Source organism: Euprymna scolopes, chromosome 46, assembly GCF_053919585.1.
Source record: "Euprymna scolopes isolate OS-2025 chromosome 46, ASM5391958v1, whole genome shotgun sequence".
Lineage (NCBI taxonomy): Eukaryota > Metazoa > Mollusca > Cephalopoda > Sepiida > Sepiolidae > Euprymna > Euprymna scolopes.
The window spans coordinates 109,460,312-109,475,286 of NC_136527.1; the positions used below are offsets into that span (position 1 = coordinate 109,460,312).

At 35.4% G+C, this 14,975-nt stretch overlaps 1 protein-coding gene across 1 annotated transcript in view; it reads left to right on the plus strand.

The window, feature by feature from the left end:
• The window catches only part of LOC145270608 (glutamyl-tRNA(Gln) amidotransferase subunit C, mitochondrial-like), a 56,864-nt gene that overhangs the window by 1,139 nt on the left and 40,750 nt on the right, over nucleotides 1–14,975 (plus strand). The window contains exon 2 of the mRNA XM_080126237.1: nucleotides 8,903–8,953. Coding sequence (XP_079982363.1) covers nucleotides 8,903–8,953 — 51 coding nt within the window. The remainder of the gene's footprint in view (nucleotides 1–8,902; nucleotides 8,954–14,975) is intronic.

Sequence of the window (14,975 nt, forward strand, 5' to 3'; positions counted from 1 at the left end):
TAATGTCTTTTATTTCAATATTCATAAACAGTAAAACAAAGTCGGTAAAAATTCATGATCGTTTAGTTACTATGGCAACTAAGGGAGAAGTCAGTGTTTTTTTAGGGTGTTCGGCAGGGAACTCTAATCGCGACCAGTACCAAAATTTCACTTAATTTGATGGAGTAGTTTTGTTGGGTTTGTATTACTGTACACATAGATTCGAAAAAGTTGTCAAAAAACAAACAAATATATAACAAATAAATGTTATCAAAGGCAAGATAAGTTACTTTTCTACCTAACTGGATATGTTTTTAGTGTTTTTATTTAATGTAACATGTTTATTTAGCTCGATAAACATACAGTGTTTACCGATGTATTGGAAAATTAAAAATGGCGCCCGATTCTCTTTGACACGGTAAGTTTGGGAAAAGGAGTTAAAAATATAACAAATACTGTTAAAAACCCACCGAATATATGTCAGCCTATGTCATGGTAACATACATTGGGCGAGTTTCTAACAGTATTTTGTCTAGTTTTTTTTTATAGCACCTTTTCCCAAACTTACCGTGTCAAAGAGAGAGTCGGTCGCCATCTTGAATTTTCGAATACATCGGTAAACAATATGTTTTTCGAGCTGAATAAACATGTTACATTGAATAAAAACAAAAAATATATCCAGTTTGGTAGAAAAGTAACTTATCTTGCCTTTGATAACATTTATTTGTTATATATTTGTTTTTTGACAACTTTTTCGAATCTATGTGTACAGTAATACAAACCCAACAAAACTACTCCATCAAATTGACAACTTTTTCGAATCTATGTGTATAATAATACAACACCATGGCTAGCAGTGTCAGAAATTTCGTGAAAACTATTGAATAATTCCACCCGCTATCTTTCGAAGCTTATAACTCCTCGAAAAATGTAATTCAAGCCCTAATTTTTTTTTCAATTAAAGGAGCAAGGACCAAGGTTTTATTAAAAAAAAAAAAAAAACGTGTTTTTTTTAAAAAAAAAGGGTTTAAACTTCGGACTTTACAGGTAAATTTCTAAAAATAACACTACTTTTTTTGTTTTAAATTTGAATATATTATTTATTGATCTTTTATCTTCAATTAGTGATGTATAACACTTTGGTGAGTAAATTAATTATTTACTTTTTAATAGACATTTCAAAATGGGGGGGGGCGTGAATTAAAAAAAAACGTTTGTCTAAAATATTATATTCGGTTATTGGAAAGAACATAAAATTTCACATTGACCCTGAAAATATCATAAAAATAGAATCAATAGTATATCGACTTCTTAATAGGATGCTATAAAAAAAGGTATAATCAAGGACTAAGGTCTGAGGCTAAGAAATGTATCCTTACACATCAATGACAACTGGCTGAGAGAGAAAGAGAAAAAGAACGTCTTACCTCTTGCAACAGATGCCGTCGGTTGCGACCTCAGGTATTAGTCCTTGTGGTCCCGTAATAATTCTTTATCAATACAATAATTGATTGAGAAAAGAAAAAACAAAGGAACTACCAAGACGGTGTCCCAATTGTAAATATGAGAAGAAAAAAAGAAAAGGAAAGAGAAGAAAAGGAACAACTTCAGACACGGTGTGAACCGATTGTAAAGATGGGGGTAAAAAATAACACTCAAGCTAGTCAACCCATACAATTTTATAGAAGGTCTAGGGTCACATGATTTATCCATTAGTATAAAAAACAATCACAAAGGGAAAGACGCTTTCGCATCCATCTCTCAAAACCCGGGTCATTGAAGGTAGGAAAGATTTTCTTATACACTCCCGTCTCAAGAGAAAAAATAAATAAATAAATAAAATAAATGAATAAATAAATAGTAAACAGTGAAGTTGTCTGAGTACATTTTAATACAAATAACTGTTAATTTTGGGTCCAAACACTCAAAATTCTAAATTTAGATTCCCGGGACATGGATCCAACTTGATAAATTGAACAAATCCAAGAAAAATAAGTTTTAAGGGGTCGAAGCAAAAACCCCCCAAAAAAAACTGAACCTTCAGCCAATCCCTGGTCCAAACATTCCAAACCAACATAAAGTGTATTCAGACATAGGGCAAGCTTCGTAATCGGTTTTTGTCAAAATTTGACTGCCAAGCCGGCTGAACTGCTAGTAAATAAATAAAAATAAAGGATAAAGAGAAAAGGAAGAAAAAAAATGGGAGAGGTAAATAATTACCTATTTTCTGAGAGTGGACTGTTAGTGAATTGAATGTAGGCAATTCCAACAGTACCAATTCTCACCCTCTGGGGGAACTTGCTGAATACCTACGCAGTTGAAATGGTACCATTGATTGCATTCATCACAGCATATCATTGGACTACCATTATCCGGTAGAACACATCCTGGGCAAATACATGCATGTTCAGCATCATTTAATAAATTATCCACCATCATATCATGGGATAATGAAGGATCCTGGTTGAGGCAACTTCCACACCGCCAACTCTCCTCTTCTGGTGGAGGTCGATATAGACCAACACCGGAAAAACGGTACCAGTCATCACAGCAGTCACAATATATCATGGCACTGCCATTGTCTGGTTCACCACAATCAGGGCAAATCCAACCAAGCTCTGTGCCCTCTTCAATAGGGTCTTCAAGTACAGATGTACAGCCATTCAGATTGTCATCAGCATTCCCCATCAAGGAATCAAGTCCATCAATGGGTTCTTGAATAGACGACTCCAAGGGATAGAGGTGCTTCAGGGAATGAACTTGCAAGGAGCCATCTCCTCGTTTTATCTGAGCAGATCTCACCAATCCATCATCTCCTGTAAATAGACGTGTGACCCTTCCCAATGCCCAAAATGGTCGAGGTTTGTTAGGGAGTTTGATTGTGACTACATCTCCCACACAAACAACTGGTGAAGTCCCTCTTTGTTGTCTTTGGGCATGCTCTCTTATACTAAGCAGATAATCTTCGTACCAAATTTTCTTAAATCTTTTTAATGCATCATTCCTGCAATTTAAGGACTCTAAGAGTTGTTTCCGAGAGGGAGGTTCTACTTGATAAATACCCTCCCCATCCATTCTCAAAATCAAACGAGGGTTTACTACAGGGCGTAAAAAGTGATTTGGACTTATTATTTCCAAACTTGAGTCAGATGAACTTCCGTAAGTCAAGGGACGGTCATTTATGGCATTTTGTACATCAGAAATAATTGTCAGGAGATCGAAATAATCATGACTAGCTCGTCCAATTAATTTATACAAGCAAGACTTGATGGTTTTAATCAGTCTTTCCCATACACCTCCAAACAAGTAAAGACCAGGATATACATCTTCACCCTCTCCCCACCTCTCAGAACCCACAGATGACCCGTATAGTCTACTCCTGTGTGCAAAAAGGGTCTTATCATATTCACCTGATGTTTAGGTAAATCAGTCATTTTGGGGTAGGTAAATGGAATAGAGTTAAATTTCTGGCACAAGGAGCATCCTGATAAAATTCTCTTTACCGCCTGCCTACCCTGGGGTATCCAGTACCCAGATAACCTGACCTTATTCAAGGTAACAGGAACACCCAGATGCTTACACTGGTGGTGACAGTCCAATATTATGAGATTAGTAAGATGGTGATCCTTAGCAATAAGCTAGGGATTAACTATCTCGTATTCATATACAGAGACCTTCCCAATTCTTCCCTTGGACCGAATTAATCCTTCCTTATCCAAAAAAAGGTTTAGACTTCCCACTCTCGGTGGTATTGACCTACCTGAAGGATTTTGTAAGTATTCTAATTCCTCCCAGAAGGATTGTCTCTGCATCACTTTAATCAAGTGTGTCCGAGCCATCTTACCAAAGTCGGAGTCTCTTTTCCTCAACCTATTAATAAACTTGAACACACATGTGGTGACATTTAATAGTTTAGACAATGAAGAATATCTATCATATTGCACAACTGGCTCCTCCTGGCTGTGCGAAACAGCACAAACCATCGAAGATACAATCTTTTTGCTTTCTGGGCTCAAACAATTCAAAGGATTTTCAGGCCAAGAAATCGGTTGGTCTTTTAGCCAAGACGGTCCAGAAACCCAATATTCCAAATTGGCCCTCAGTTTAGAGGTAGGAATACCCCTGGTGATAAGGTCAGCGGGATTCTGTGCAGTTGGCACATATTTAAACTGAATGGCCACACCAAATTTAGACATCAATTCAGCCTCCCATTGACTAATGTCCTTCAATCTATTCATGGCAAAAACATTCTTGCTATTAGTCCGCCTTGTGACCAACCAGGATAATACTATTTGTGAATCAACTGCAAGAAATACCTTTTTGAAACTTACATTAGAATAGGCCTTCAACAAAGTCGGGAGGCACTTGATGGCCAAGAAGGCCGATAAAAGCTCCAGAGTTGGTAAACTCTTTGATTTAAGAGGCGCCACCTTTGCCTTGGAAAAAACCAGAGATGAAACCTTCCCCTGGACTGCATATGCTGCAAATCCATATGCCCTTTTTGATGCATCACAAAACAGAAATAATTCAGCTTCCCTTCCTTCGTCCAGGGTTTTTCTAGGGAAGGTAACAGAACCAAGTTCTGACAATTCATGGGCGATGACTGCCCATTTGGATTGAAGTTCACTTGGCACAATTTCATCCCACTCAAAACCTAATTTCCACAACTCACTAACAAGAGTACGTGCCTGTATAGATACCGGCAAACATAATGAGAGGGGATCGAATATCCTTGATGCTTCAGACAGTATATGCCTTTTAGTTGCTGCCTCAGGGTTACAATTATAGGAAGCAATATTGATGGTATCAGTAAGAGGATCGTAACGATAACCTAATACCTTCTCCCAAGGACAGCTGTGACTCACAAGAGTACCATCTCTCCTCATTAAATCGTGTAATTCTGTATGATTAGAATTGCAAGATTGGAGTATGAATCCTCCTTCTTGCAATCTTTCTACTGCTCGTGTATACAAGCCCGTTAACTCATCCAAGGAATTGCTTGTTTTAATCAGATTATCTACATAAAAATTAGACTGTAACATCCCAGTGCAATCATCCAAAGGATAACGCCCAGCATGAAATTTTAGTATGCAATTCAAGATGAATGGGCTTGCACTAAACCCAAATAAGATTGTTGTGTAACGATAACACATTAGCTTATTATTTTTTCGCAGAAAGAAACAAAATTTATTCTTATCAGATTCACTAGCTAATCGAATCATCAAGAATGCCTTCTTGATGTCTGCTAAAAATACATACCTATTTGTTCGGAAAAGCAGAGTTAAATCAAGCATGTCCCCTGTTAAGTTGATCCCAGGATAAGCAGCATCATTTAGAGAGACAGAGTTCTTAGTTTTAAAAGAACAGTTAAAAACTGGTCGAATTTTAGTTGTAGTTGTATGCTCGTCTTTGAACACGGGTCTATGTGGAACCCACACATAATGCTTGTATTCCTGAGGGGAGCATTCTAGGGGTTCAATTATCCCTTCTTTTTCTTGGTCTTCAAAAACCTTAATATACTCCTCATATAAGTCCTTCTTCTTTAAATTGAATACTACTCTGTCCAGCACCTTAAGTGCTATATGATGGTTAGATTGAACCTGAGATAACCTGTCCTTATGCCAAGGCAATTTAACCAAATAATGACCATCTTTATAAACTATGTTTTGCATGAATTCTTCCATCTTTTGATTGTCATAGTCAGAAACCGATTCTATGTCAGGCAGTCCCAAGGATTCTAGACTAAACATCCATTCCAAGCCCCGATCCACAGTGCTTCCTTCAAAAGTGTCGGCAAATGGATCCACATAGGTCGGAACAGGATTCACAATACTATTAACCAAAGAATCGTTACAATAGTACTGCCTGTCAATTTCATAGCTCAAGGCTCCCGGAGTTATAGCAATCTTACTGATTTGGTTCTCATGCAAAAAATGTTTTGTATTTCCTATGGGGATAATGCCAGCGGATGTCTGCCAAGCCGCACCATTCATGCATCGTGTTATCTTCATGGGACGCATATATTGAATCAAATCAATTCCCATGAGACCCCACAATTGTACACTGCCACTCTCTATCTCTGCAGCAAAGGTATAATTCAGTTTTCTTAGGTTTTCCCAAACCAGAGGAAGGTCTGGTACTTTGTGAGACAGATTCAATTCGCAATCAATTAGAATAGGTAGTTGGGGGGCTACTCCCGGCAAGACCTCTACAACTGCTGTTAACTGCTTGAAAACGTGGCGTTTTCTCCCCACAAAGGTCACAACGTCCATGGCCACCTCCTCCCATGAGTCTGGATCGCACTTCAGGTGCTGAAGAACCCTTTCAGAGAAATATGACCTCTGACTGCCCGAGTCAATAAGGCAATTCAGAGAAACTGAGGAGGCTCCCCTTTTAATTGTGATGTTGACCATTGGCAGTAGGTTTTGAATGTCCCCAAGTTTTGTACTTATGCTAGTATTTATTTCTGTTTCCTCTAGTACAAATTGAGGACACATAGAAGCATAATGCCTCCGAGACTTACAATACCTGCAAGGGAATCTAAATCCCTTGACTCCTGGACAGGCTTTCTGATCATGGCTGGCAACTGTGCAGAATTCACACAATCCAAGTTGCCCACAGCGTTGCAGGCGCTCATTGTATGAGGGATAGGTAGTACATTGAGAACTAGTGTGTCCACTTCTTGCACAAAAATTGCAATAAGGAATCTTGTCTTCCAAGTCTAGGTCTGCGTGAAAACTTTGTAATGCAGAATTTTTAGGTGGGCTTCTCGTCCAAACAGCATTTGACCTTGGCTTAAACCGTGGAATCAGTTCTGTCTTAGGAGTTGAAATAGGTTTAATCCGGATTAATGCTTTGTGACTATACTGCAGTATGCAGTTCAAGCCAGGATATGGTGTACTAGAGCCTCTAATGAGCTCTGCCTTTATCTCATCAGGGATCTTATCAAATAGGATATGAGCCACCAGACATCCACTTCCGGAGTCCTCAACTAAAAAATCATAACCATAGTCTGAATCTAACTCACCAAGTTCATACTGAACCTGGGAAAGATATTCCTTTAGTTGTTCATAAGACTTGTCCACCTTAGGTGTAGACTGCACTATTCTTTTAAAAATTTCTTCCCTAATGGCTTCTCTGTCCCAGTATTCCTCCTTTAAAATATTTATGGCCACATCATAATTATGGTCATTTTCTGACAGGTGATGGATCAGATGAAATGGCCGACCTATCACATATGCCTTAAGGCATATGAGTTTTTCCTTCTTTGAGCTCACTCCAGATGTGCAAAACTCAAAACGGGTTAGGAAATCCCGCAGGGCAAATTTATTGGTTTTATCAACGCCAGTAAATGTTGGACATGTTATTTTAGGCTTCGCTAATTCAATGCCAGATTGAGCTGGGGAAGGTAGAGTGGGAGGAGTTAAGGTTAGTAAAGGGGAATGGATCTCTGGAACCGGTAAGGAAGCATCTAACTGCGACAATAATTTATTCACCCTGGTTTTGTAAGTGAAACTGTCTGTCAAACAGCTCCTCATCTCAATCGATGGTGTCTCCTTCATTATTTTCTTGTCAATATGCAATAACTCTTGGAGCCACTGGAGAATGTCTCGTTTATGAAGTTCTAATACATCTCTCTCAAGAGGTTCAAGTCCACTAAGATTTTCTAGTGTTAAGTCTATCATCGTACGAGTGACTCTCTGATCTTCCAATAAGGATGACCGTGATGATTGTTCAACTTGTAAAGAATTCATTCTAATATAAAAAACAGTATCTGTTGCAATGTATAGCGACTTCTTAATAGGATGCTATAAAAAAGGTATAATCAAGGACCAAGGTCTGAGGCTAAGAAATTTATCCTAACACATCAATGACAACTGGCTGAGAGAGAAAGAGAAAAAGAACGTCTTACCTCTTGCAACAGATGCCGTCGGTTGCGACCTCAGGTATTAGTCCTTGTGGTCCCGTAATAATTCTTTATCAATACAATAATTGATTGAGAAAAGAAAAAACAAAGGAACTACCAAGACGGTGTCCCAATTGTAAATAAGAGAAGAAAAAAAGAAAAGGAAAAAGAAGAAAAGGAGCAACTTCAGACACGGTGTGAACCGATTGTAAAGATGGGGGTAAAAAATAACACACAAGCTAGTCAACCCATACAATTTTATAGAAGGTCTAGGGTCACATGATTTATCCATTAGTATAAAAAACAATCACAAAGGGAAAGACGCTTTCGCATCCATCTCTCAAAACCCGGGTCATTGAAGGTAGGAAAGATTTTCTTATAGATTTTTAAAAATTGAAAAATATTGAGTTCGGAAAATTCAATTAATTGCATTACTATTTTAAAAAAAAATTCTATTACTTTTAAAACAACTTTAATAGTTTATTTTGGAAGTATAATCCATAAAGAAAATAAACAACCCACTTTTAAAAGAGAAATGAGTTTTTTTTTATATTTTATTTGCAGTTTCGTGTTAGGGGTGTCAACAATTCCTACAAAAATTCTGATACACCTACCCCATGCCCCCCCCCAAGCGCGAATTGAAGCCCCACGATATCAATATACAAATTAAAAAAAAATGTTCAAATGAAAATAATTTTTGAATGAAAAAAAAAAAATTTTTTCAAACGAAAAAAAATTTTTAAATGAAAAATTTTTTTTTCAACTAGTATTATTCATTAATTCTTGCCTTTGCTTTTCTCCTCTCATTGAAAATTTTTTTTTCAACTAGTATTATTCATTAATTCTTGCCTTTGCTTTTCTCCTCTCATTGAAAATTTTTTTTTTCAAATGAAAAACAAATTTTAAATGAAAAAAATTTTTTCAAATGATAAAAAAAAATTTTTCTAAAGGAAAAAAAAAAAAATTTTCAACTAGTAATATTCATTAATTCTTGTCTTCGCTTTTCTCCTCCCTCAGGTACCCCAAGTTCCTACGAAAATAGTTGTTAGCAGAGATAAAATACCAGAGGTAAGTAATTTGAGTGGAGCCTTTCAGAATAAAGGAAACATCAATTTGTAGCCATATTGATTTTTTATTGATTTTTTTTTTTTTTTGCAGGTGAAGGGGAATAATAATATTTTACCATATTGATTTAGGGAAGCTCATATTGATTTTTTTTTCCAAGTAGATGGGTGGTATCAATATTTTACTATATTGATTTGGGGGTGGGGCTCATATTGATTTTTTTTTTTTATTTATTTATTTATTTATTTTTTTTTTGCAGGTGAAGGGGAATATTAATATTCTACCATATTGATTTTTGGGGGAGCTCATTTTGATTTTTTTTTTCCCAAGTAGAGGGGTGGTATTAATATTTTACTGCATTGATTTTTTTTTTTTTGGGGGGGGGAACATTGATTTTTGTAGGTGAAGGGGAATATTAATATTTTACTATATTGATTTGGGGTGGGGGAGCTCATATTGATTTTTTTTTTCCAAGTAGAGGGGTGGTATTAATATTTTACTATATTGATTTGGGGTGGGGGAGCTCATATTGATTATTTTTTTTTTTTTTTGCAAATGGAGGGGGGATGTTAATATTTTACCATATTGATTTGGGGCAGGGGGCTCATATTGATTTTTTTTTTTTGCGTGTGGAAGGGGAAATATTAATATTTAACTATATTGATTTTTTGAGGGAGGCTCATATTATTTTTTTTTTTTTTTTTTGCAGGTGGAGGGGAAATATTATTTTACTATGTCGATTTTGGGGGCCTCATTAATTGATTTCTTTTTTTTTTTTCAGATGGGTGGGGGATATTAATATTTTGCCATATTGATTTTTTTTGGGGTGGGGGGCTCATAATGATTATTTAAAAAAAAAAATTTTCAGGTGAACGGGGGGATAGTAATATTTTACTATATTGATTTTTAGGGGATTCATATTTAATTTTTTTTTTTTTTTTTTTTCAGATGGGTGGGGGCTATTAATATTTTGCCATATTGATTTGGGGGGGGGCTCATAATGATTATTTAAAAAAAAATTTTTCAGGTGAAGGGGGGATAGTAATATTTTACTATATTGATTTTTAGGGGGTTCATATTTAATTTTTTTTTTTTTTTTTTTTTTGCAAGTAGAGGGGGGATATTGATTTTTTTTTGGGGGGGGGCTCATATTGATTATTATCATTATTTTTTTTTACAAATGGAGGGTGGTATTAATATTTTACTATATTGATTTTTTAGGGGGCTCATATTGATTATTTTTATTTTTTTCCAAGTGGAGGGGGGATATTAATGTTTTTCTATATTGATTTAGGGGGAGGGGGCTTATTGATTATTCTTTGTTTTTTGCAGATGAAGGGGGGATATTAATATTTTACTACATTCATTTGAGGGGGCTCATAATGATTATTTAAAAAAATATTTTTCAGATGAAGGGGGATATTAATATTTTACTATATTAATTTTTGGGGGGGAGGCTCATTGATTATTTTTTTATTACATTTTTGTTGCAGGTGGATGGAGGATATTAATATATTACTATATTGATATTTTTATTTGGTGGGAGGGGGGGCTGATATGGATTTTTTTTTTTTTTTTTTTTTTCTTTTTTACAGATAGAGAGGGACATTAATATTTTACTATATTGATTTTTGGAGGGGTCGTATTGATAATTTTTTTTTTTTTTTTTTTTTTTTTTTTGCAGGTTGAGGGGGATATTAATATTTTACTATGTTGATTGGGGGTAGGGTTCATATTTATAGTTTTTGGACACCCTGATTTGAGGGGGGGGGCGTATTCAGCAAAAAGTGTAATTTTTAAGAATTGGTCAAATTAAACATACAATAATTATTGCTTTTACGGTAGATGCTCGGCTGAGCTCCAATCTATAGTCCCTCCATATAAAACGTTTGCAACGAATACTTGCCTGGCTACAGCAACACCGAACAACTTCCTCCACACTTCATCAGTAGCTAGAACTGAACAAAAATTCCATGGGCAAAGTTTCTTACCCAGAACTGTCAATATATTGATTTTTCTTTTTAACCCGATTTTCTGGACTTTACTGAATTTTGTCCACATCGATTTATGGATACGCTGATGCACCGACCACTAGTTTCTCTTTCTTGTTCAGAATTCCTCCTATATTAAAACAAAATAAAAATAAAGAAAGATCTGCAGAATGTATTGTTAAGTGTTAAGACATCATGTTGAACAAAGATGGCGGTGGAGAAGATCGCAGTGCAGTCCCGATACTGAGTGTAAAGTAATTGCCAGTAACAAAGATGGCGACCAAGAATCAAATGCGGTCCGTGACGTAGTTAATGGCAAACTGATTGAATCCAAAATTCGACAATTTTTATAGTAACTTTGGAAGATTTTCATTGGTTGGTTAGCACAGCCAGTGGTTATAAAAATGATCGTCAAAATCATTGATGTCATACCCCCACTAGGAGTCAAAAACATTTAACATGTATGCACCCATGACGAAACGAAAATATCATATTCCAAAATTCACATAAATTGATCAAGTAGTTTTATTTTCAGATAGAGAATAATTTTAAGCAGTTAATTGGAATTCATAGGCATTACAACATAAAGCCACAAGTTTGAATTATTGCTGAGTTATCTCTTATTTTTTTTTATTTGGTTTATCGGTTTGTATTACTGTACACATAGATTCGAAAAAGTTGTCAAAAAACAAATATATAACAAATAAATGTTATCAAAGGCAAGATAAGTTACTTTTCTACCTAACTGGGTATATTTTTCATGTTTTTATTCAATGTAACATGTTTATTCAGCTCGAAAACCATACAGTGTTTACCGATGTATTGGAAAATTCAAGATGGCGTCTTATTCTCTCTTTAACACGGTAAGTGTGGGAAAAGATGTTATAAATAAAAAACCGGATAAAATACTGTTAAAAACTCGCTCAATATATGTTACCGTGACATAGGTTGACATATATTCGGCGGGTTTTTAATAGTATTTTGTATAATTTTTTATTTATAACACCTTTTTCCATACTTACGGTGTTAAAGAGGGTGTGAGACGCCATCTTGAACTTTCGAATACATCGGTAAACACTGTATGTTTTTCGAGCTGAATAAATATGTTACATTGAATAAAAACACGAAAAATATATCCAGTTTGGCAGAAAAGTAACTTATCTTGCCTTTGATAACATTTATTTGTTATATATTTGTTTTTTGACAACTTTTTCGAATCTATGTGTACAGTAATACAAACCCGGTTTATCTACTAGATGTATCCAGCATTGCCCAGTAATAAAAATAACGTAAAATTCCTTAAAAAAAAAAAAGAAAGTGAAGTAAATAATATGAAAAGAAACTGAGAAATATGCATGCAAGTTTTGCCCTCCGGCCTTCATCAGGTGTTTTGTATCGAACCGTTTGTTAGGAGTCTCGAAACCAATCCTTTATTATTATTACGGGGGTGCCGTGTTCGGACTCCAGCTAGGCTCTGGGACATAGTTGCTGATTCTCTGTTTTGAATGTTACTTTTCACTGCCTTCGTTCAGGATTGAACTCAGCATCAAAGTTTACAGTTACATTCTTTCTTTGACTTCACAATCTTCTGTTCTATACATTATGTTTCCATTTTCTCTGGCACCTCATGACAATTTTCTATTACTTAAATCGATGCCGGTATTTAATTTTTCAATACAAAGTAGTATTATTAATTTTTGCCTTCGATCATTTGTTTTTTAAGCGGTGGAAATTTGGTATAAATACAATCGCCACCCAATTTGGAACCAAGTATAATAGGAATTCTCATGATCATGTACGTTTAAAAACCAGATTTATTATTTCTACTTACAGATGTAAAAATAATTTATATTATTTCGTATATCAAACTGAACACGTGCTGAATTATTACGCAAATCCTACGTTTTCTTACAAATGGTCCAGATGTCCGTTGCCCAATTCTTCGGAAGTAAAGCCTAGTCTAATTCTCTACTTCATTATTTCTATAGGACATGGTCAGCAACTTCAGATGAAATCGGAGGAAAAATTCAATAATGTCCTTCAAATATTCGAAAAAATGGTAAAAAATGAAACACACAACAAATAAATGTTATCATCTATCTATAAATATAAAAGCGAAAATGAATGTGTGTTCGCTTTTTCTGTGTGTCTACAAAAGGCTTCTTTCAGAGAAGCGGTCGGTCGGTTCACAACTTTTAAAAAAAAAATGGTAAAAAATGAAACACACAGCAAATAAATGTTATCTATCTATAAATATAAAAGCAAAAATGTATGTGTGTATGTATGTATGTGTGTATGTATGTGTGTTTGTATGTATGTATGTATGTGTGTATTTGTATGTATGTGTGTGTGTATGTATGTGTGTATGTATGTATGTGTGTTCGCTTTTTCTGTGTGTCTACAAAAGGCTTCTTTCCGAGAAGCGGTCCCTCGCTTCACAAATTTTTAAAACTGTTTATATCACATATAAATCGTAATATCTCACAGTTAACAACGAAGCTCGCCTGTCTATTTAATTTGCTCGATTTCGGGAAGAGAAATATTCAATATTTGTCGCTCGACGCATGTGGGTTAGTCTTTTTCCTATAACATCTTGGGGAAAAAAAAAAAAGCGTTCAGCAGTAAATGAATACTATCCCGCAGTCAAACTTGACCTCATTAACTCATTAAAATGGGCACCTGCTAAATCCAAGTAATTAAATAAATTCAAACGTGCTTCCATTAGCATCTCGCGGTGGGGCAATGGTTAACGTCGCACGTTTTTTTTTTCACACATTAATTTACAACTTTGCCTCAACGGTTCGGGTTCGATCCTCTTTCTTACTTTTTTTTTTTTTTAACCCCCCCCCCCCCACACACACACCTCAAAACACCCGGGCAACGCCGGTTACCCCTCGCTAGTATATATATATATAAAAGTGAAAATGTATATATGTATGTGTGTATGTTTGTGTGTCTGCTAAAAACCTTTGACAGACAACAAAAATTCACAAACTCTGTATCATATTGAAGCTCCATCCTTAGCTTGAAAAATATCGAAAAATTGGCCAAAAATGTTCATTTTTTTCACCCCGAAATCGACAATTTTCGACGGGGTGGGCGGGTGGGTCAACAAAAACTTGTGACGACTACCGGTTCTACGCATGCGTCAGATGACGTCATGACTTGATTTACTTTAAATAGTTGAAAAACTGATTAAATTTTATGTACGTCACGTTAGGTCAGTTGATTAGCACGTTGGTTCATTATCTAAACGTTTTCGGTTCGAATCTTAGTGTGAGATGTATTTTTTTTTTTTTTTTGATTTTTTAAATTTAAATATTGAACCAGTGTTATTTAAGCCATTTTTCATGTAACGATCGTTTTTCTGGGTTTTTTTTTTTACTTCGCTTATCCACCCCCGACCACACACCCAAAAACACCTGGGTACCCACCGATTTTTAAAATTTTAATATCGAAACAGGCTTATTTAAGCCATTTTTCACGTGTTCGTTTTTCTGTTTTCATCGTTCGTTTGCCTTACGTTAGTTTTTTTTTTGTGTTTCTTTTTTTCGATGTCATGTTTGACCTAGAAAACGTTCACGTTAGTTAAAACCACCTGCAAGTGTTTTTAAAGGTTTAATTTTATCCGTTATTCAGTGTGTGTCTTTTTGGTGTAGGGTAACGTGTCGGGCATTTATTTTTACGCCCTAGCCTCGATGCTTCAGGTTCAAGCCTGTCTTTCTACCTAAACTTTTTTTCTTTTACATTTGTTTGCTGTTTTGCTTTGTTTTGGTTTTTCCAATTTTTCTTAACATCGTGTTTTTTTTACAATATTAAAACAGGGTCACCCTCTCCACATACACACTCCCAAACACCCGGGCAATGCTGGGTACACCCTCTAGTATATATATAAATTCATATTCCTGTCTGTTTATTAAAGGTTCGCTACTTTAATGTTTCATTTATTTCTGTATATTGTATGATTCTTGCAAAATACACAATTAAGAGGCCGCCGCATTTACATATTGCATTAATAAAAATCGATTTTACTA